Source organism: Protopterus annectens, chromosome 2.part1 (assembly GCF_019279795.1).
Source record: "Protopterus annectens isolate FY-2018-M chromosome 2.part1, PAN1.0, whole genome shotgun sequence".
In the NCBI taxonomy this organism is placed as follows: Eukaryota; Metazoa; Chordata; order Ceratodontiformes; family Protopteridae; genus Protopterus; species Protopterus annectens.
In genome coordinates, this window is record NC_056729.1 from 1340524705 (window position 1) to 1340549382 (window position 24678).

At 43.3% G+C, this 24678-nt stretch overlaps 1 protein-coding gene across 1 annotated transcript in view; it reads left to right on the plus strand.

Annotated features, from left to right (window-relative positions):
• The window catches only part of ACOX3 (acyl-CoA oxidase 3, pristanoyl), a 1839061-nt gene that overhangs the window by 369707 nt on the left and 1444676 nt on the right, over nucleotides 1-24678 (plus strand). The window contains exon 4 of the mRNA XM_044062802.1: nucleotides 21433-21507. Within this exon, the coding sequence (XP_043918737.1) occupies nucleotides 21433-21507 (75 nt within the window). The remainder of the gene's footprint in view (nucleotides 1-21432; nucleotides 21508-24678) is intronic.

A 24678-nucleotide genomic window follows, 5' to 3' on the forward strand; every position in this document is an offset into this window, starting at 1 on the left:
GTATACGAATTCTACCCCTTAACTTAGCCTCAGTATGTGGGAACTGTTCCATTAACTGCTAACATTTAGATCTAACTCTATATTTAACCCCCTAGGATAAAGGGTTTTAAAATTAATAATGCATTTAGTTTCCATCAAAGATAAATTACTGACCAATTAATCCCACATTCTGCTGTTTTGGTTTGGCCAACACACTGTAAAAGAAGGATTTATCTAAACCTCCATGGAGTCAAATAAAATGTTCCGCCACAGGGCTTTCCATCCTACCTCTTCTGATATCACCCAAGTGCTCCATGATTCTTTTTTTCACAGCTCTCTTCGTCTGCCCTATATACCACTTGACCATGGTACAATCACATCCAATAATATAAATCACTCCCATGGATTCACAGTTATACTGATCCCTGGCTTTGTATGTTTTGCCATTGATGCTCACCCCACCAAGTTTTTGATTTTCTTACATATAATACATTTTCCACAAGGGAAACTACCCTTTCTACCATATTTGCTGTCCAGCTTACCCATGGATAGCAGTTCTTTCAGATTCTTTGATCTACTGTGAGAAAAAGTAACGCTATCTGGAAAAATTCTTCCAAATCTCTCATTATTGAGAATGATGGGCCAAAACCTATTGACCATATCTCTCAATGTTTATGAAAATGGGGAGTATTTGTTTACAAAAAATAAGAATTCCTGTTCCTCATTCTTCTTCCCAAAATGAACCATATCACTGTTCCTTCCATCTTCTACGTATCTTTGATTATGTATTAGACCCGGCCTCCTTTTAACTCTATTCTCTGCTGCCACCAAAACATCCTCTTTATATCCCTTTCTCAAAAGTTTGTCCCTAACCTTGCTAAATTCACATCCTAGATTATCTTTCTCCAAAGTTTTATTTGCAATCCACAAGTACTCTCTATATGGCAACGATGCCAATAAATGAGGGGCATGCATGCTATCAGCCATCAAAAAATTATTGACTGCTGTGCTCTTCACATAAGGTTTAAATGCCACTATGGAATTCTCATCCACAAAAAATTCCAAGTCTAGTACTGTATTGCAACTCTATTGGTTTCAAAGGTGAACCTCAGTCCAAAATGATTGTCCTGTAACGTGTGTATGAAATCATGGAATTCCTCTATCTCACCCCTGCAGATGAAAATGAGATCATCAGTATATCTTTTAAACACCAGAACCTTACTGTTGTAAAATTCTATGTTCTACAATTAAGCTTTCTCAAAATGGTCCATAAACAAAATTGCGTATACAGGGGCATAAGAAGCCCCCATCGCTGTCCCTTCCTTCTACAAGAAATAATCATTATTGAATGAAAATCAGTTATGGGTTAGAGAAAACTCTAACAAACGAATCAGGAAGTCAGTGCGCGAGCCTTCCCCTAGCATACATTTTACTGCCTCCAGTCCCCATTCATGCTTTATATTCATATATAATGATTTTAACATCAACGCGTGCCCAATAAAATTCATGGGACCATCTCATGCCCCCTATCAAATTGGCCAGCTCTTTTCCCTTCTTGATGTGCGATGTAATCCTGCTCAAATAACTCTTCAAATGAAAATCCAAAAATATACCCACATTTTGCAAAAATGCCCCATTACCAGACACTATGGGCCTACATAGCGGGTTCTTAATACATTTGTGCAACTTCGGTATCATCTTGAAAATTGCATCCTTGGGAATGCTGATATGAAGCTTATTAACATCCGCTGAGCTCAAAAAGCCCAACCTTTCTCCCCTCTCCAAAATCTTCAGTAGGGCACTATTGAATTCTGTAACAGGGTAACGGATAAGCTTTTCATATACTATGTTGTCTTCCAACAATGTCAGGGCCATTCTATTGTACTATATTTTATTCATAATCACCCAATTGCCCCCTTTGTCTGCCTGTGTGAAAATGTAACTCTCATTATCATGTCTTAACTGTTGTAAAGTATCCCATTGAACTTTAGTTAAACTAAACGCTCTAAAATGATTCATAAATTGTTCATATGCCATTTCAACATGTTTACACAACACGCTTTCAAATACACAAACATTGGTCGACAATTTGGGTGGCATAAAATGGCTCTTATGAGGCACCTGTGGCATTGCCATCTTTCCGTAACCCGTAAAAAAAAAACAGTATCTTCAATTACAGTGGATTCTCCCCCCATCTTCTTCACATGCATATTGCCCTTCATAATCATACACTGACAAATTGAGCAAAAAATCATCTTCATTTTCTACATCACTGACATCCTGCCCCCTCATACAATGAAACATTGACATTAACATGAACTATATCAGATTTTATGGCCACATTTTGTTTATCAAAAAATATTCTCAAATGTAATTTACGACAAAATCTGGTCATTTCCAGAATCAAATCAGCAAGATTAGGACAATATGTGGGGATGAACTTGGCTCCTTTGTCCAATAAAGACAAAACATCCTGATCTAAATGTAAATCTGATAGAGTTACCACTTTTAAATTGTCCACACTATGTTCATTTATATTAGGCTCAGAGTTCAGAATCCCTTCCAGCATCACAAACCTTCCAACTTTCTTCAATTTCTCTTTCTCCTACTCCTGTTGTTTCGGCTGTGATCTTCTTCTTCTTCTTCTTCTTCTTTTGGCTTATTCCCGGTGAGGGGTCGCCACAGCGGATCACCTTGTCCGCACATTGAATGGCAGTGGAGTTTTACGGTGTCGAGTTGCCAGCCCGGCGCCCAACCTTCCACAGAAGGCACACTCATACGCACACCTAGGGCCAATTTAGAGTGTCCAGTCCACCTGCAGCATGTCTTTAGGATGTGGGGGGAAACCGGAGCACCCGGAGGAAACCCACGCGACCACAGGGAGGACATGCAGACTCCGCACAGAAGGCACCCCAGCCGAGGATCGAACTGGAGAACCTCTTGCTGTGAGGCGGCAATGCTAACCACTGCACCACCGTGGCCGCCCCGTTGTTTCGGCTGTGATAATTTCCCTAATTCTGCTTTCCACCGTTGTTGTTAGAATTCCCCTGCCACTTGCGGCCTTGACCTCTACCACCGTCCAAATTATCCTTCCTTGAGCCTGATGCCATCAATTCTTCGCTGAGCTCCTCAAACGACACGCTGTTTTTACTGCAGTTTGAAGCCAACTCCCCTGAAGATACTGAGGAGTCTCAAAAATCCTGGTTTCTGTATCCTGGATGCCAAACCTTCTGTCTACCTCTCGTCTCCTTCTGTTGCCAAGAAAAAATTAAATTCTCTTTGTAACTTACCCTTCTTACAAAGGATTACTGCCTCCTCCACCTTTTCTATTTTTTCCTTCACTTCCTTAACTTTCAATTCGAAGGCCATGTTGGATATTTTCCCTGTCAGGTCTGTTTGTGTTTGAAGAATCTCTGCTCTAAGCTTTTCTTGTTGCCTAACATTATGTTTAATAAGAACGCTCAACCAAACTTTGTACAAGCCAGTGAGGCAGCATTCCATTCACTCAACAAGTCACTTTCATCTTCTGCAAAATCATAAGCAGGCAGTTTGTTGATCCTGAGGCCCCTGGGGGTAATGTCCAGCATTAAATATTTTTCAAGAAGTTTTATATCGTAAAACAGCGTTAACTTAGTGAGTAACCGCTCCAATTTTGAAAAGTCAACCTCATTTGAGCTCACCTCACCCGAACCTAAAGGATCATCATCGGCCGTTCTGGTTTCTTGTTCTCTCCAAATATCAGCACACGAAAAATGGGACCCATCCGCTGCCAATAGATGAAACACACACCACACTAGGATAAAGTGCAAACTCTTTACTGATGTATCCAGTACCTCGGCTTATGCCTTCTGGGAATAAATTTTACATCAAGCAGCCATCTTTTATATCATAACAAAATTAGTCAATTACATTCAGTAAATTAAATAGAATCAATTATTCTATTAAATTCAGGTGGTGGTGCTGCGGTAGCGTTGTCGCCTCACAGAAAGACGTTGTCCTGTTCGATTCTCGGCCAAAGCGTCTTCTGTGTGGAGACATGCGTGAATGGGCATACCTTGTGCGTCTGAGCTGGCAACTCGGTACGTAAAAATCTACTGCCAATCATTAGCAGACCGGAGTTCCGCTGTGGCGACCCCTAACCAGGAAAAGCCGGAAGATAAAACAACAACAACATTCTTCAAAGTACTAATGATATGTTCCCTTTTAAATAAACGTCTCAGGTGGGCTAGTACACACACACACACACACACACACACACACACATGTATTTGTAATTTTAATGAAGTTTGTTTATGGTCATAGTTGATTTTAATGTTAAATATTTATTATATATACATATATATTTATAAAATGTATTTTTTCTCCATGGTAAAATATTATAAAATGTTTTTTTTTCTAAATAATGCACATGAAATTTTATATAATTTGTTATGAACGTTTATTTAATAGGGAACATATCATTAGTACTTTGAAGAATGTAATGAAATTAATTTAATAGAATAATTGTTTCTATTTAATTTATTGGATGTAATTGACTAATGTTTGTTATGATATAAAAGTTGGCTGCTTAATGTAAAATTTATTCCCAGAAAGCGTAAGCCGAGGTAATGGATACATCAGTAAAGAGTTTGCACTTTATCCTGGCCTGGTGTGTGTTTCATCTTTGTGCTTTTGTGGCCTCTAGGTTCCATCTTATGCCTCATAGATCATCATTCTTCTCCAGTGACTCTCCAGTTATCTCAATAAGTATGGAGGAAAAGAGATCATTTTACTGTTCTCTTCTCCACTTTCCCCACGTCAAAAACATTCCTTTAGTTGAACTTCGTGTCCCCACAGAGGTAAAATATTTTTTGTCATCTGCAAAACAATCCCTTTAATTCCAGAGCTATGTCATTTAAATCACCTTATTTACAGGTTCAGGTGCTCTCTGTTCATGCCTCTTTCCAGATGTTCTTCGTGTTTCACTGTTGTAGTCATCATGTGGGTTATCCCTTCTGTCTAGCCCTCTACCAGCCCGAATACCAGAGTTAAGATCCTCCCTCCTGTGTTGGCTGCGGTCGCAAGGGACTGATGTCAGGTTGTCAGTGGTATAAAGCAGGGCAGCCGACGAGATTACATCCATCTTTCTTGCCATGGAGCCTGAAGCAGAAACAGTTTGTGTGTGCATCGGTCAGCCATTGCCAGAGTGAAGTTGAAAACGACTAAAGCTAAGTACCGCGTTGGGGATCTTTTTCTTGCACTAACCATAGTAAATAATTGTTTCCACTGTGGAAAACAAATACTACACTGAGACTTCCATAACCTGTGTGTAACTTGTTTAGGCCCAGACCACGACATCCCTGGGTGTCGGTTCTGCGCACTCTTTAACTCTAGGACCATTCGCCATAGAGCATAAATTGTAGCCAGACATTTCAGAGACAGGTCTGCACATTATAAATGGCGTCCGTTGGTCAGCATGTAGAGGATATTCCGAAAAAGAGAAAAGATAAAGAAAGGGACAGACCACATAAAATTAGGCCTTCAGACGACTCTTCCCTGAAGCCAGTCATCAGCTCTCCGGAATTCAGTGAGGCACCTACACAGCCCCTGATGCCCAACACGATTCCTTCACAGGCCTCTAGCCGCCGGAACAGTCTGCATCTGCCGATATTTCAGTTGTCTGCCCTGCAGTTGGGTCCAGAGCCGCTATGCAGGCACTCGCTTCCGAGGAGGTTTTTCAGACAACAGACGCCAGACAAAAAATGACCACACCGCAGGCTATAGCCACTCACAGGCCCATGGAAGCACCGAGACCCAAGAGCAAGACCACTCCTAGAAAAACTGTTCCTAACCACCATCTTCCTGAAGCCTAACTGGCTCAGTCACAACAACTTTGTAAGATGACAGAGGACTTTATCTCTCTTATCAGAGGTAACCAGACCACTCCATCCAAAAGTAAAAAGGATTATTCCCCAGAGATTCTATCAGAACATGACACTGAAGAATCTGATTATTTGGATTCTCACTGTGAACAACAGCCCTTTACCTCCTTTGAGGATGCTGATCCAGAGGAATCTATCCCTTCTGCATCCCTCCCCTGAGGACCTATCCTTTGGTGAGACCTTGCACATCCTTAGGGAACATTTCGACTGGGATGCTCTGGATTACCCCCAGCCTAAGAAGAGGTTAAGGGAGTTTTTGGATCTCTCCCAGCACAAACCCTTAGCCATTCCTCCCCTTGCCAATGATACCAAGGGTACTCCTAAAGATCAGGGAGGAAGGGCCAGGAGACATTCTAATTGCTCCATATTAGCCCAGGCAACTTTGGTACCCCTTGCTTATCCTAACCAAGGAACCACCCAGGAACCTGCCTCTCACAGAAGAACTTCTAACTCAAGCAAGAGGGTCAATACTACACCCAAATCTACAAACTCTCAACCTATCCGCATGGCTGATATCCCAAAGGCGGATAACAACCCACTGCTGAGCAAGCAGGTCCTGGACATAATTAAGGAGGCCGGCAGGCCCAGCACCAGAAAAATCATACTCGGAAAAATGGAAAAGATTCAATTTCTGGTGCCAAACTAAAGATGCAAGCAGCTCCAAGCATCTCTCTCTGTGATGCTAGACTACCTGGCGGAGTTAGTGAAAAAAAGGATTATTCTTCTCTTCCATAAAAATTCATGCTTTGGCTATCTCAGCCTATTTTCATACAGAGCAGCCTTTGTTCTCCCACCCTCTGATAAAACAATTCCTTAGAGGGGTATCATACATCAGGCCACCTAAGAGGCCACCCACACCTGCCTGGGACCTAAACTATGTATTGGAAAAACTGATCTTACCTCCATTTAAACCAGCTGCCTAAACGTTTTATCATGTAATATAGATGCTTTATATGCACTAGTAAAGTTGTAATAGCTTCAGTTTTCCTGTCACCAAAAGCAAACATAAATTTCTTCAGGAAAACTTAGACCTCATGCATTTTCAGGAAGGTGTATTATTAGTTATGGGAGATTGGAAATTGATGGGGTTTATATAGGGTCTATATTAGTTGATCGAACGTTTAGTTAATCGTATAAGTAAACATCGATCACTAACAATCGAACACACAAAACCTCGAAAGGCAATTTCCACTCAGGGAAACAAGTTGTTTGGCCATTGAGCAGAGTTTGCTCTTTCTTCAGTGTGGAGTGATCTCAGAGTTGGTATATTTAGTTGGGGGGTGTGGGGGCAAAGCCCCCAACTTCATTTGTTTCTCCCCCCATTGGGCAATGGCATTATTTCCCTGAGTGGAAACTGACGTTCGATGTTTTGTGTGTGCGATTAGTAGTGATCGACATTTAGTTATTCACTTAACTAAACGTTTGATCATCTAATATAGATGATTTATATGCACTAATAAAGTTATAATAGCTTCAGTTTACCTGTCACCAAAAGCAAAGATAAATTTCTCCAGGAAAACTTAGACCTCATGCATTTTCAGTAAGGTGTATTATTAGATATGGGAGATTGGAACATGATATTTGGGGAAGGTAAAGTGTCAGATGGGAGAGAGTGTCTCCCTAACAAAAATGAAAAAAAAAAAGCTTTTTAAGATATTAGACCTTCCCAGGGCTCAAAGATATCTGGAAGAAAGTTAAAATAGAAAGGCAAAAATAAATATACTTGTTTTTCAGAAAGGTACTCAAGATGGTAAGGAATAGAAAAGGGATTCAAAAAAGATTAACTTTTGGATTTAACAGTTGAAGTGACTGTTGCCTTGATAACTTTCTCTAACCGTGCTCATTTATGTGTGAGGGTAGGCAAGGGCCAGATCCAGCAGTTTGATCAACATTGACAGTTACTGGTGTTTTAGGCTGAAGGAAGGCAAGTATAAAAAGTAGATACTTTAATATGCCAACTCCAAGATTGCGCTACAGTGTAGGGAATGGGAAATTTCCCATTTCCACACTGTAGTTCACTGAAGTGCGATCTCGGAGTTGGTATATTTAAGTAGCGGGGGGGGGGTGCCAGGGGGCTTGCCCCCCTGCCTAAACCCTTTCTACATGTTTGTTTGTTTTTTTTATATACTTTTTTACTATTTCAAATGTTTAAGTGTTCGATCTGCAAAGGTCGACCTTTACAGATTCAAACATGTAAGCGTTCGTTCTAGTAATATAGACCCATTTTGCACTCGCATGTGCTTCCACATATCTTGTATTTTAGACCAGCCTTCTGGACACTGATAGATTGAAATATTCTGTATATTTTGAAGAACTGGATGCAAACCCTTTTTGGGTGGTACACCAAGTGGGTGGCATGAGAGAAAATATTAATAAGCAGGAGAATGGTGGACTGGGGGCACCCAATATGCCAAATTACTTGCAAGCTATTCAGTGGATGGGGTTAGAGCAATGCCAGAATGTAAGCATCAAGGAACTAGGAAGAAAATGATTACGTAAAGAGAGAACTGATTATGGAAGAAAGCTATTATAGAGGCATTCTAGGAGGAGAGAGCAAGATAAATCAAGGTGTCTGTTATTAACGGCAGTGGAAGCCAGATGGAAATGTGACTGATGTATCCATTTCTGCTGCAGTGTCCTTTGCAGCTGTGCAGTTGTGAAAGGTGCTGTCATAATACTGACTGGAAAGATACAACTCTAATGCTGACTGGAAGGCAGATAGGATTGGAGGGATGCATATTGGTTATAAAAGTAGAAAGACATTCCCATGGAATGATTCCCTATCATAGAGGCAACAGAAGGTTTTTGCATCCTGATCTAAGGGTGTTTGGGGGATAGATAAGTAATCAGTTTTCATGAACAGAATTAAAGGAATTTAGGAGTAGTCACAGTAAGCTTTCTCAAGAGAGAGTCAGCATCCCATGTGCAGGTGTTTGTAGCTAAGAAATGAAAGGTTGAAGATGGTTCTGTGGAGGAAGGGAAGAAAGCTGCCTTGTAGATGAGGAGACAATTGCGTTCTCTTTGGGAAACTGCCAAGATGTCCTTCAAGAATGCAACTGCAGTCCTGACATATGGGTTGTCCTGCCTCAGGCAGCCCTTCGGTCGGCCGGATTCCAAAGTCTGGGTCCGGCGTCAGCTGATGTCGCCTCCTCCCCGACGTCAGAGCAGCTGGGGTATAAAGGCATCAGCCGACGCCATCTTCTTCAGTCTTTCTTGCCACGCGGTGCCCGAAGCAGAAGCAGTTTGCAAGTGCCGGTCGGTCAGCTCCTGTGTTTTCAGTTACCGAAGTCATCTAAAAGCTAAGTACCCCGTTGGGGAACATTTTTTCTTGCCTCAGCCGATGTCAGAAGAAATTGAAAAAGTTAATAATTGTTTGTCTTGTGGTAAACAAATGCCTCATAAGGACTTCCATTCTTACTGCCTCCCTTGCCTGGGCCCAGACCATGATGTCTCGGCCTGTGCTGCCTGTGCTTGCTTTAATAAGCGCACTCTCAGGCGCCGGGCAGAATTTGCCGAAGACTTTTTTGGCGAATCCTACGCTTACATCATGCCGTCGGAACAACCGACAGCACAAACTACCAAAAAACGAAAGGACCGGGACCGACATCCTCGGCCCGTGTCGTCCACCGATACCACGTCTAAGCCCTCCGCAAGTGCATCGGTCCCTTCAGAAGCGGTAATTCAACCGCTCCAGGCCGACGACACCGCGTTAACACGTTCTTCAGTCCCGAAGATTTCACCGGTGCCGGTTGTTGAATTTCCTCCAGAAACCGAAGCTCTGGATCTACCCGACACCATTCCTGTGGACAAAGTTACCCCTGCACGTGGGGCAGCTAGGCCTCCGGTATCCATGTCCATCAAGGTCTTTGCACGTGCTAAGGCTACCAGCCAACTAAGGCCCATCCTAAAACTACTTCTCAGGTCCCTTCTTCTGACAGACAGATCATGACTCTAGCTGCAGATCTAATCTCTCTTATCAGGGGTTCTCAGCCTCACCCAGACAGAGGTTCTCAGCCGCCTGCAGAAAAAAGGCCTAGAACTGAGCAGGCAGACACCCTCTCTTCAGATGAAGCCTCTGGGGATTCAGAGCATTCAGATGCCCAAGAAGAATCCTTCCAGGCCTATGAGGACTCTGATGCCGAGGAATCAATTCCTTCTGCCTCTCCTCCAGAGGATATTTCTTTCGGTGAAGTCCTCCACTCCATGAGAGAACATTTTAAGTGGCAGGGCCAGGAATTTTCTGATTCTAGAAAAAGGCTACATACCTTCCTTAAGTTACCCCAGCACAGACCTTTAGCTATCCCTCCAGTCTTGGATGCCCTGGATGATGTATTCTCAGACTCCAGTGCTTCCCCTGATTCTCTCCCTCCTGCTCCTGTCAAGCCAGACAGATATTACAGGGTCCCTGAAACTCACAAGCATCTCTTTAAGGCCCACTCTGTGGATCTAGAAACTATTTCACAGGGCCCAAAAGGAGTGGCTACTTCCTCGGCCAAAAACCCTCTGCCAGCAGACAGGGAAGCTAGGTCCCTGGAGAGATGGGGCAAAAAAGTTTATACCTCTTCCACCCTTGCCATGAGGTCACTTAACTGCCTTTTTCATATGTTTCAGTACCAGGATTACTTAATGGACGATTTGCAGAAAAGGCTAGCCTCTCCTGAGCCTATAGATAGAAAGGCATTGCAGGATTTGGTTCATAATACTCAGCAGGTTAGCAATCATTTTCTTCAGTGTGGTTATGATGCATTGGAAGCTTCATGTAGGGCAGCTATGACAGACAGGGGCCATTATCCGTAGACATGCTTGGTTGAAAGAACAGCCACTGCCGGATCATGTTAAAGTAAAGCTCTTGGATGCACCTCTGGAAAAACAGAAGCTTTTTGGTCCTATGCTCAGGATGTGTTGAAGTCTATTGAGGAAAAGGCAAAATCAGTACAGACAGTCAAGGATTTCCTCCAGGTTCAGCCACCCAGATTCAGCAGGAATTGGCCTTCAAAAAATTGGTCCTTTCCAGACTGACAAGTTTCAAAGGGGAAAAAACAGGCATGCACGAGGTAGAGGGCAATACCGAGGCTCCTACAGGGGCCGCCAATGGCAACCACAAAATCAGAGAAGTGGCACAGGTAGTTCACCTGCACCACAGGGACAATCACAATGACTTACCTTTCACCCCGCCTACCAAGGCTCAAAGAGAAGCACCTCTAGGCGGAAAATTATCTTTATTCTCAAAAAACTGGCACATTATAACAAAGGACAAATGGATTCTGGACATAATAGACAAAGGTTACAGGTTCCACTTCCATACCTTACCAACGGGACAAGGCATGCCAAACCTGCCACAAAATCAAAGGGCAGAGGCACTCATAGAAGTTTCAAAGCTGTTACAAATAAAAGCAATAGAGAAGGTTCCTCCTCAGGAACAAGGCCAGGGATTTTATTCAAGACTGTTCCTTGTTCCAAGAAAAGAAAAACAATGGAGGCCTATATTGGACTTGTCCGTTCTAAACACTTTTCTCATGGTGCCAAAATTCAAGATGCTGACGTTGCAGCAACTCCTTCCCATGCTGGGCAAGGGGTCTTGGCTGGTTACTCTGGACCTCAAGGAGGCATACCTGCATGTCCTTATCAGACACAGTTGCAGAAGATACCTCAGATTTCTTGCAGGAACAGAGCACTATCAATTCTCAGCATTGCCGTTTGGCTTATCTACTGTGCCCAGAGTATTCACGAAATGCCTGGCATCAGTAGTTGCACATTGCAGACTCCAGGGGATTCAAATATACCCTTACCTGGACGACTGCCTCATACAAGCAGACAGCAAACAAACCTTGACAAAAAACTTGGATTATGTCATTCAATTGCTACAGGCTTTGGGATACACAGTCAACATTCAAAAATCAAGACTACTGCCATCCCAAGAGATTAATTTTCTAGGAGCAAAGCTAGACACACAACTACAAATGGCTTTCCTCACAGAGGAGAAACAAGAACATTTAACAGATTACTTCAAAAGCCTAGCAAAACGAACCCACCTGACCGCAAGGAAGACCCTGCAGGCCCTGGGGTTCATGGCATCTTGCATTCTTCTAATCCCTCTGGCAAGACTACACATGAGAAAGCTGCAATGGTACCTAAAAAGTTTGTGGTCTCAACACAGGCACAACCTAGAAGACGTAATACCACTCATTCCATGCCTGCAAAGGGAATTCTTGTGGTGGGCTCAAGCAAGCCATTTAAACGAAGGCATGCCTTTCAACAAAGCTCCAACAAGTCAAACCATTACAACAGACGCCTCAGACCATGGATGGGGGGCACACATGGAGGGCAGATGCATTCAAGGGCAATGGACTCCCATGGAAATGCATCAGCACATAAATCAAAAAGAGATGTTGGCAGTGATACATGCAATAGAAGCCTTTGGAAAATCTCTTCAGCAAGGTCATCTGCTAATAAGGACAGACAACACCACTGTCATGTGGTACATAAACAAACAAGGGGGCACTCATTCCTACCCCCTCTGCAGATTAACAATGACTCTTTGGGAAAAGTCCCTGAAACTGAACATCCACTTGCAATCCCAGTTTGTTCCGGGCAAGGACAATGTTCTGGCAGACAGGTTGAGCAGAAATTTCTTGGATCCACACGAATGGATGCTACACCCACGCATTTTCTCACAAATAACAACTGCATGGGGAAGACCGGACATAGATCTCTTTGCTTCTCATCTCAATCATCACCTGGAAAGGTTCTGCACAAGGACACACCATCCTCTAACCTGGAGAACGGATGCTCTATCCTTCAGCTGGAATACCCTAACAATTTATGCATTCCCTCCTCTACCTTTACTCACCAAGGTGTTACTGAAGATCAAAGCAGAACAACTAAAAGGAATCTTGATAGCTCCAGACTGACCAAGGCAACCCTGGTATCCATTGCTACTGAGCATAACTCACACCAAACCGTGGCCCTTGCCTCAATGGCCTCTGCTCCTGACTCAGCACAATTACAGGACTGTTCATCAGAACCTGCAAACTTTGAAGCTGACAGCTTAGAGGGTTCCATGACTGTGACCCATGACTCCCTCTCCGAAAAAGTTCAGGAAATTTTGCTGGAGGCACGCAGACCTTCCACCAAAAAAACCTATTCGGCCAAATGGAAGAGATTCATCATCTGGAATGCCAACAAGGGCCAGGATGCTTCACTGATGAACATACCTCAAATATTAGAATACTTGGCAGAAATGTTTCATAGTGGCCTCTCATACTCTTCCATCAAAATCCACACTTCAGCTATCTCAGCACATTACAGCTGTGACCCACCTGTGTTTTCACATCCCTTGCTAAGACAGTTTCTAAGAGGGATAAAGAATATCAAACCTCCCAGAAAACCACCAGTTCCTGCATGGGACCTCAATTACATCTTGGAAAAATTAACTCTTCCTCCTTTTGAACCAGCAGCATCTTCAGAAATGCAATTTCTCTCTTGGAAAACGGTTTTCCTGTTGGCAGTCACCTCAGCAAGAAGAGTCTCAGAGATACAGGCCCTCATGGCAGTGCCTCCTTTTCTCATTTTTCATCAGGACAGAGTTTCTCTAAGGACCAATCCTTCATTCATGCCTAAGGTGATATCCAGAGTGTCTCTAAATCAAACAATCCACCTGCCTACTTTCTTTCCTAATCCTCAAAATAAAGGGGAAAAGCTGCTGCATACTTTGGACATACACAGACAACTACGCTACTACTTGGACAGAACAAAGGCCACCAGGAAGTCTGACCAACTGTTTGTAACCTATGCTGCCGGAGCACAAGGAAAAGCAGTCTCCAAACAAACAATTTCAAAATGGATTGGACACTGCATCAGATTCTGTTACTCTTTCCATGGAAAAAGTGTGCCAGCCAATATTAGACCACACTCCACCAGAGCTATGGCCACATCCACAGCCTTTCTAAGAGGAGTGGCTACAAAAGACATTCTAGAGGCTGCTACATGGAGCTCTGTGCATACATTTACCAAACACTACAACCTGCCATTATACTCCAGATCCCGAGCAGGCTTTGCTTCGGCAGTCCTGCAGGGCCTTCTAGCTACACCATCTCTTGCTTAGATCCTACCACCCCCAGCTTGGCTATGGTATTCAACCCATATGTCAGGACAGCAGTTGCATTCTTGAAGGACATAGTACAGTTTTGTACCTACCATAAATGTAGATGTCCGATAGATATGCAACTGCAGTCAGGTTTTCCCTCCCTCCTACCCCTCTGTTTTTCCCCTTGGGTCCATTCACCCCTTTTCTATTAGCTGGGGTTATCTGTTATGGTGTATCTGTTTATTACTGTTGTGCATGTCTGGATTTTCTGTTTATCCATTCACAAAATTTAGCCTTCCTTGGAGGGCACCTGGCATCTGGGGCAAGAAACACTGAAGAAGATGGCGTCGGCTGATGCCTTTATACCCCAGCCGCTCTGACGTTGGGGAGGAGGCAACATCAGCCGACTCCGGACCCAGACTTTGAAATCCGGCCGACCGAAGGGCTGCCTGAGGCAGGATAACCCATATGTCAGGACTGCAGTTGCATATCTATCGGACATCTACATTTATGGTAGGTACAAAACTGTACTATCGTTGCCTATGGAATTTGCAAAAATGAAGAAATTGAAACCAGAATGGGGAAGATGAATGCAGAGAAGCACTATAGTTAATGGCAATTGCATCAAAAATAACTGTCTTATCTATACTTACAAAAATAAAGTTCCTTTGGTGTGCAAAGTTTAATACTTCGTACTGCCGCCTATTCTAAAATATTTATCTGCACCTTAGAAATGAAAACCTATGACACCCCTTATAAATGTAAGCATGGCCTGTGAGTTTAATTTTCCTTTTACTATATCCAGTATTAGGAAATTGGTTATCAGAAACTCTCTTGACAAAGTACGGCCAAAAACGAGGCAGTAGAAAAGAAAAGAGTAACAAACCTAAATATTTTCTACCCAGAAAAAAGAACAAATTATTCGTTAACTTATCAAAAGGCCTGGGACCATTTGTACTTAGCCAAGTGTGAGTTCAGCAACTAGTGCTGACATGGGCATACACACACACACACACACACACACACACACACACACACACACACACACACACACACACACACACACACACACACACACACACACACACACTTGTAAAAGACCATCCTTTATTTTTTTCTCCCTGGGGCTGACCATCAGCTGCCACCAGCTCCTCTCCTTATTCACTGGGACTGCTGCACCTGACCTAGCCTTCACCATACTCGACTTGAGCCTGGTTTGTAACCAGTGAGTAGGTAGAGGATGCTGGTGCCACATGATACTGCTGCTGGAGAGTGTGCGCTAACTCCTGTCCCCTCACAGCAGCCGTGCCAGCTCTGTGATCACTGCCCTTGTATGTGCAACCTTCTGACTAAGTGACTCACAATGCTTGCAGCACTAAGCTGGCCAGGCTGACATGCTGCATTTTGTATTTTTCTTAGGCTCCCCCTATAAGATGGGCAAGCCACCATTGGCTTCTCGCTGCCATTCTTCTCCTACAGTACCCATGACGTTAATCAAACACCGTTCATCAGTTGTACAGTAAGGGCTTTATCTCACTGCACCATAGGGGCATTCTAAAAGAATGTCTTGCATTTAGACATACTTTTATGTGATGGGATTTCTACTTTTAAAATAACGTCATCAGCTTCTTTGACCCCATTTTAAACTGTTTTTTTCACATGAGATCCACAGCATTACTTAGCAATATTTTAAAGGTTTTTTTACTCATCTTTTCACAATTTCATTTAAAGCTTGATTTTAGATACTATAAATCCAGAAAAGTAGGTAAGGATGTTCATCGTGTTTCACTGTTGCAGTCCTAACAAATAGGTTATCCGGATCCCGGGTAGCCCTCAGTCGGCCTGAATACCAGAGTCATCAGTATACGACGTCGGCTGTCATCAGTTGTAAAAGGACGACAAGACATCTGGCATAAAAGGAGGCAGCTGACATCACTTCCTCAGTCTTTCTTGCCATGGAGCCTGAAGCAGAAGCAATTCGCACGAGTGCCGGTCAGCCGATTACCTTATTTTGTTTTCCAACTACTAAGTTGAAGAAGACTAAAGCTAAGTACACTGTTGGGGGTCCTCTTTTCTTGCTTTAATGAATGTCAGAGAAAGTTAATAATTGTCTTGCCTGTGGAAAGCAGATTACTCACTGGGATTTCCATTCATACTGTATCACTTGTTTAGGCCTTGACCACGACATTCCTAACTGTGATCTCTGTGCTTCCTTCAACCCGCATACCATTCGTCGTCGGGCAAAGATTTTAGCTAAGCATTTTGGAGTTTGGCCTAGGTCCGTCGGTATGACGTCCGCTGTTCTTCCAATGTTCCTAAGAACTGTAAGGATAAAGACCGTGACAGGCTTCACAGGGTCAAATCGACCAACGATATTCCTGCTTAGTTGGTTGTTTTCCCAGCTTTAGCCAGTGAGGTGCTTTTGCAGCAGTCTGCAGATATTCAGCTGCAGGCCTCTGCTGAGACCATTTGGGAGTCCTCCATGCCGCAGGCTTCCACTTTTGACCCTCCGCCTGTCTCCACCTTGGATAGGACCGGAGCCACTAAGCAGGCACCGGCTTGCGAGACCTCTTTTCTTCGTTCCGAGAGCAGGCTCAGACCGACGACCTCGGCTCCGACTACAGCTGTGGCTAGGCCACCCGCGTCCCTCTGTCTTGCGAGTAGATCCTCCAGCCACAAGCCTACACTAAAACAGGCTGCAGCTTCCTCACAAATCTATCAGTCTCAAATTATTAAAATAGCTAATGACCTTTTGGCTTTTATTCGGGGCTCTCAGCCTCCTCCTTCCAAAAGGAGTAGAGATTTGTCCCCAGAAGTTTTGTCTGATTCAGCTTCTGATATTTCTAGCATTACTGCTGATGAAGAGAAAGTTTCAAAGGTTTTGCCTGCTTTTGAGGATTCAGATGCAGATTAATCTATTCCTTCTGCCTCTCCTCCAGAAGATTTCTCTTTTGGGAATACTTTGAATACTCTTGGGGAGCATTATAACGGGAAAGTCAGGACTACCTTCAGTCTAAGAAAAGGATCAGGGAGTTCTTGGATTTGCCTCAGCATAAACCTCAGGCCATTCCTCCAGTATTGGAAGTGGTTGCTGATGTTTTCATAGAAAATTCTTTAACTCCTAATTCTGTTCCTCCAGCTCTCAGGAAACCTGAAAGGTATTATAGAGTTCCTGATTCGCATCAGTTTCTTTTTAGGAATCCTTCAGCTGTTCCAGAGGTTATTTCTCATGGGCCTAAAGGGGTTAAGGCCATTGTTACTAAAAATCTTGTTCCCTGTGACAGGGAATCTAGGGCCTTATATAGGTGGGGTAAAAAGGTTTATACCTCTGACAATCTTGCTATTAGGTCTACCAATTGCCTTTTTCATATGCTTAAGTATCAACAGCATACCTTAGAGGCTATTAAGGCGAAGATTGCAGGTGTGCCTTCCCTGACAGAGAGTGAGGATATGCAGGATTTGCTGCATTCTGACAGTCTTATCACTAAGCATTCATTACATTGTGGTTTTGACAATTTAGAAGCTTCTTGCAGGGCAGCAGCTACTGGATCTGTTATTAGAAGACATGCTTGTCTCAGGGAACAGCCCCTTCCAGAGTCTGTCAAGTTTAAGCTGTTAGATGTACCTTTGCACAAGGACAGTCTTTTGGCAGCAAAGCAGAGGAGGTGTTGAAAAAGATGGAGGATAAGGCCAAGTCTATGCAAACAGACTTTCTGCAAGTTCAACCTCCTTGCTTCAGCAGGAATTACCCTTTGAAGAATTGGACTTTTCCTGATCCCAGTAGACAGAGCCGTTCCAGGACTAAAGGTTACAGGTCTTCTAGGGGGCATGCTGCTGCCCCTCAAAGGACTAAACAATGGCATGCTTCTACTTCTAAGACAAGGAGTTCTAAGCCATCCTCCCAAACCAAGCATTCTCAATGACTGTGTCCAACTTATGCCTGTTCCTGCTTGCCCAGAGTTTCCTTTAGGGGGAAGGTTGGCCATTTTTGCAGATGCACAGCATGTAGGCCAGGGCTTTTACTCCATACTTTTCTTAGTTCCAAAAAAAGAAGGCACCTGGTGTCCCATTCTAGATTTGTCCATTCTGAACACTTTTTTTGTGATACCAAAGTTCAAAATGCTCACTGTGCATCAGTTGCTGCCAATGTTAGCCAAGGATGCCTGGCTGGTAACTTTGGATCTCAAATAAGCTTACCTGCACATTCCTATAAGGGAAAGCTGCAGGCAGCACCTTTGTTTAAGAGCTGGCATGCAACGCTTTCAATTCTCTGCACTGCCCTTTGGCTTATCTACTGCTCCCAGAGTTTTCGCAAAATGCCTGGCTCCAGTCACTGCTTTTTGCAGGCAGAGGAACATTCAGATTTATCCATACATGGATGATTGCCTCATTCAAGCAAATTCTCAGCTTTTAAAGGATTTAGAGTTTGTGAAGAATCTTCTCACCTCCCTGGGTTATACTCTCAACGAAAAGAAATCCAAACTGGTACCCACCAAGGAGATTACTTTCCTGGGAGCGAGTCTGAACACAGCCGTCCTGATGATATTCTTCACTCAGGTGAAACAATTGACTCTTTCAGTTTACTTTAAGGAATTAGCAAGCCTGTCCCAGCTTTCTGCAAGGAAGTTCCTGCAAGCTCTGGGATTCATGGCCTCTTGTATTTTGATGATTCCATATGCCAGACTACATATGAGGAAATTGCAATGGTACCTCAAGAACCTTTGGTGTCAACACACACAGGAACTGGACATGATACTTCCTCTGATCCCATGTCTGCGGACAGAGTTCTTTTGGTGGGCAACAGCCTGTTTACAGAACAAAAGCATAACTTTTCGTCCACCTCTTGCTATCCAAACCCTTACCACACACGCATCAGACTATGCTTGTGGAGCTCACCTGGATGGCAACTGCATACAAGGGAGCTGGAACAACCAGCAGATTCACTTGCACATAAATCTCAAGGAATTGATAGTGGTTCAGCAGGCCTTGCTGGCCTTCAGGCATTTACTTTCCCCGGGAACTCTGCTTGTCAAGACGGACAACACCACAGTCATGTGGTACATCAACAAGCAGGGAGGGACTCTATCTTACCCCTTGTGCAGACAAAGTATGATACTGTGGTCCATAGCAGCATGATTGGGCCTACATCTGATAGCTCAATTTCTTCCAGGGAGGCTCAACACTTTGGCAGACCAGTTGAGCAGGCAGACCCTGGATCCTCACTAGTGGAAATTGAACAAGACAGTCTTCTACAGCATCATTCAGTGTTGGGGCACTCCTCAGGTGGATCTTTTCTTATCTCCGACAAACCACCTTCTTCCAACCTTTTGCATCAGACAGCATCACAGCAAGGCCTGGAGAGTGGATGCTCTGTCCTTCCCCTGGACACTACTTTCAGTTTTTGCCTTCCCTCATCTGCCTCTTCTTCCCAAAGTGCTGTTAAAGATAAGGGACAAAAGACCAAGGGCCATTGTCTTAGCTCTAGATTGGCCCAGGCAGCATTGGTATCCTTTGCTTCGCAGTCTCTCCCAGTCTTGGCCTTGGTATCTTCCTCTGATACCAGACCTTCTGGTTCAGGAATAGGGAAAATTTTTGCATTCTCATCTTCAGAATCTGCATTTGATAGCCTGGCTCACAGCATGAGCCATCCCCAATCAACATTTCTAACCCAACAGGTGGTTGAGGTTCTTCGCGAAGCCAGGAGGCCTAGCACTAGGAAGTCATATTCGGAGAAATGGAAAAGGTTCTGTATTTTCTTCCCGACCACCTCTTCCCCTGATCCTGGATTATCTGACTGGTTTGCTTAAGGATGGCCTTTCTTTTTTTTCTATCAAGATTCACGCATCAGCTATTTCTGCTTATTGTTCTACTGAACAACCCATTTTCTCTCAACCCCTGATGAAACAGTTTCTCAGAGGGGCAAGCAATTTGAAACCTCCCAGAAAGGCACCTACTCCTCCCTGGGGCCTTAATTTTGTCGTGGAGAAACTCACTCTTCCTCCTTTTGAGCCAGCTGCCACAGCAGATTTAAAGTTTTTATCTTGGAAGACTGCCTTCCTTTTGGCTATAACTTCAGCTAAGAGTTTTTGAGCTGCAAGCTTTGATGGCAGTGGAACCTTTTATCATCTTCCATGTCGATAGAGTCACCCTTAGAACCAATCCCTAGTTTATGTCTAAGGTGGTTTCTAGTCTGACTCATAACCAGTCCATTCACCTTCCTACCTTTTTTCCTAATCCACAGAATAGAGGGGAAAGGATCTTGCACTCTCTTGATGTGCACAGACAGCTTAGATTTTATCTGGATAGGACTAAGTACTTGCAGAAATCAGATCAATTGTTGGTCAGTTTTGCTTCCGGGACTCAGGACAAAGCTATTTCAAAACAGACCATTTCTAAATGGATTGCACATTGTATACGTTTCTGTTACACTTTTCATGGCAAGATTCCTCCACAAGGGGTTAGGACCCATTCCACTAGAGCAGCTTCCACATCTGCAGCCTTTTTAAGGAGTGTCCCTACCAAGGACATTCTGGAAGCTGCCACTTGGACTGTACACACTTTCACAAAGCATTATAATTTGCATTTGTTTTCTAAATCTAAGGCAGGTTTTGCCACTGCTGTTTTGCAGGACATTCTTACTAACCCTTAAAATTGTTGTTGTTCCTCCACCTTTTTTCACTGGGCTTTGGGAATCAACCCATTTGTTAGGACTGCAACAGTGAAACACAATGAACATAGTACAGTTGTGTACACTTAGCATAAATGTAGATGTTCGAGTGTATTCAATGTTGCAGTCCTGCTTTCCCTCCCTCCTTTCCCCTTTTGTATAATTCTTCTACTCTCCTTTCCTAAGGCATAGACTGGATATTTTCTTTATTTATCCAGGGTATGTTTCTCCTAGTCTAAGCCATTTTTGGGGGGGGGGCTCCTGACTGTTAAGGCAAGAAAAACTGAGGAAGTGACGTTGGCTGCTTCCTTTTGTACCTGACGTCCTGTCGTCCTTTTACAACCGACGACAGCTGACGTCATATACCGATGACTCTGGTATTCGGGCCGACTGAGGGCTTGCCGGGATCCAGATAACCCATTTGTTAGGACTGCAACAGTGAATACACTCGAACATCTACATTTATGGTAAGTATACACAACTGTACTTTTGATTTGTTGAGGTCTATATCTCTTCAAGCTGGTCTGCAAAGCCCTGAGTCTGAATTTGAATGAATTCTGATCAATGTCTGAGTAGCACTGGCTTTAAAATTGTCTTTCACAACTGTATTTTTCTGTATTACTTCTATTTAGTGAATGCTTGTTGCAGGCAGGCAGCTACATAAAGTTCCTGGAACTAGTTTAATGCTTTGATGTGTAACAAATGCTTCACCATTTCATGTTAAATAGATTAAAATGTGAGAGTCCAGGGAGATTACTGTTTTCTGTTTTGAATTTCAGATGTTTGGTGGAATAGTTGCCACCTCTGGGTCAAAACAATACAGAAAATTTGTTGACCAGATCAATAACATGGAGGTAAGTTTAATCCACAATAATTTTTCAGAGAAGTGCAGAAGAGTTTTAATCTGTTTTTGTAAACAGTGTGCTTAATATTTAGATCATTAGTTTTCTACATTAGATCATTAGGAGAAACACTACAGTTATTTCTGCATATACCTCCAACTTTTGTTTCTGTTTGTTCACAGCAATGCTTCAGTTAGGTAAAAATGGCACTTCAGTAGAAGATCATAGGGAAATTCCACTAGACCTTTCAATTAAAACTGTCTTCTGAACAACTGAATACAACCTTTTGCTCAACTATAGACTTTTTTTCAGTGTACTTAAAGAAATTGTTATTTGTATATTAGTCACAGCAGCTTGAAAAGTATATATATCCAGCAAAACATATAATACATGGACATAAAAGTAATACATTAACTTCTGAAGCAACTGGACTTGCGTATTTTCAGGGATTTGATTTTATTCTAAAATTTTTGAAAATGTTAAAGGTTTCCAAGATTTTTTTTTTACCTTGAAATGTTTGCATTTTAATTTATTGATATTGAGCTGCCCACTGATGCTAAAGTATGAAGCTAAGAGGACTGAAAAGCTGACAAGGAAGTCAAATGTGAAGTGGAACATGAAATGTTGTTTTCCATCTCGCCTTCGTTCTTGCTGTTACTCGGCCATCTTCTATAGCTCGAGAGCTGTTTACTGGCTCGAGGCTACCCCTTATCCCAGAATGCCCAGTGTCAGCTACCCAGATCTCGTTTGCTGCTTCAGCTGCGAGGTTGCTTCATTACTGGCTCAGGCTTAGTATAGTTTTTTAATAAAGAAAGGGTACCTCCTAATGCTAAAGTACAGCTATCAGTAACAAGTAAAAACAGTATTCAAAATGAAACGCTGTGCAACAATGGCCAATGAAGTAAAGTTCTCTTGGAGAATAGGTGGTGTGGTTAAATTATATAAAACTTAAAAGTGCAGCATATATAACAAAAAACTTGCATACATTTCCAGTACTTAAATTAAATACACTTACAAGATATTCATGCTGTGAATGCAGTTATACTATAGCGAAATGATGGGTCCAAAGTATCCAGTCTTATGATGGCTTCAAAGTATCCAATCTTTTTGGTCTGATATACAAAGTATCTACACTGATGTAGTAGCTGCTATGTGACTGTGATGAACTGTGATAACAGCTTAACCAGTCTAACAGATCAAATAAAAGCTTCTAGCTTTAATGGCAGTTAAAATCCTTTTATTGTAGGAAAAATTAAAATCTTCATGTCAAGTTAAAATCTTGATGTAGAGTAAAACAGTCCCTATGTATTCCAAACGATAAGCGCTTTCGGTTCCAAACGATCTGAAGAAGATACTGAAAGTGCTTATCAGTTAAGCTCTTATCACAGTAACCACACCACCAATTCTCCAAGAAAACTTTACTTCATTGGCCATTGTTGTACAGCGTTTCATTTTGAATACTGGTATAGTTTTTTCTATTATTATATTTGTTGTTTATTCTTAAAGACTTGTCAAGTTTTTTGTCTAGATATATTACTTTTTCACTTATCGCTTTCTTGTGTGTTGTAGCTTTGTTGGCCATCGCTCCATAACTCGCAGGCCTTCTGTTTCCCCTGAACTCATTTAAATTAGGGAGTCCCCCCCCCCTTAGGATAGCCGTTTAAATTAGAAGCGCTCCTTTCTGTTCCTTAATTGTAAAAAAAAATAAAAAAACTGTTTGTTTCTTAGTTTTGTAGTATAGCTTTTTCTTATTGTTGTTGTGGTGGCTGTTAGGAAAATGTCTAAAGATACCAAGGTATCTGGCTTCAAAAAGTGTGACTCATGCTGTCAGAAAATGTCTCTGACAGATGGACACACTAATTGTGTATATTGTTTGGGCGCTGTTCACCTGTAGGACTCCTGTTCTATATGTCATGCTTTTAGTCCAAGGGTCCTGCAGGAGCGCAAAAACAAATTAATCCTTCGGGGATTATTGAAGCCTCAGGATTCTCTGGCTAAAAGTACTCACCCAGCGAAATCCCCTAAGTCTGTCATGCCGTCGGCTCCACCTTTGGAGCCGACTCCTTTACTTGACCAACTAAGTATGTTGGTACTGGCTGGGACCGACAAGGCAACTCCTCCTTCGGCTCCATCTGTTATTTCGGAGCCATCTCAGAGCCATAAGAGACTGAAGTCTTCATCCTTGGAGTACATCAACTCGGCACCTCAGTCACCCTTGTTACAGAGTGAACGTAACCATCATTCTTCCCACTCCTCTCGATCCTGTAGATTATCAGATCATGATGTGGAGAGAGTAGTAGGTAGGTTGCTGAAGTCACAGGCACTGGCAAAATTACTGTCCAGCCCACCTCAACAGGTATCAGCTCCAACTGTTCCTCCTCCGACTACATTTAGCTCGGAGCCAGAGACCATGGATCTGCAGGTAGTAGAACCGTCGGCGCCGATCATCATCTCTCCTTTGGTTCCGACGTCGGCTCTGATTACCTCGATTGTACCTTTTATCGTGGCATCTGGGCGCCGGGGCGCTCTTGTCAGCTCCGAGGGGGGGAGTGGCATCGGACCCTTGTCCTATCCCGTTCTCCCCCTCGGAGCTTCGGCGCAGGTGAGCTCGGCTCCAACATCGGCCTCGGAGCCGTCACCCTCGATGCAAAGAAGGACTCCTGTTTCTTTGGAGCTGGAGCTTTCTCTGCCTAGAGGTCAGGACACCTTCGAGGTCATGTGTAGTGTGCTGTCCCCCGAAACAGCTGTACTGCCAGCTCCATCGGCTCCTCCCCCCGTGGTGTCTATTCCAACCTCTACTCCTCTTCCAGACCCCAAGCGTAGGGAACCTATGCCCCAGGACACCCCATTGGGTGATCCCTCTTCTTCCAAAGCCTCCCCTGATCACTCGGAAGAACCTCCTCGGAAGAAGAAGTGAAAGAGGAAGCACATAGACTCCCCTGAGTCTGTCACCTCAGATACAGACATGGATGAATGGGAAGGGTCCCCAAGGTCCCCCTCTGAAGATGTTTCCTTTTTGGACATCCTTGAAATGCTTAGACAGAGGAGAGACTTGGACCTCCTTAGCCCCTACCGAGGATGAGTCTGTATACCTGGATGCATTTGGTTCCCGACCTTCTACCTCCTGGGTATCTCCTCCTTTCGATCCACTCATGTCTGTAGTGGCTCGAAAGGCTTGGTCAG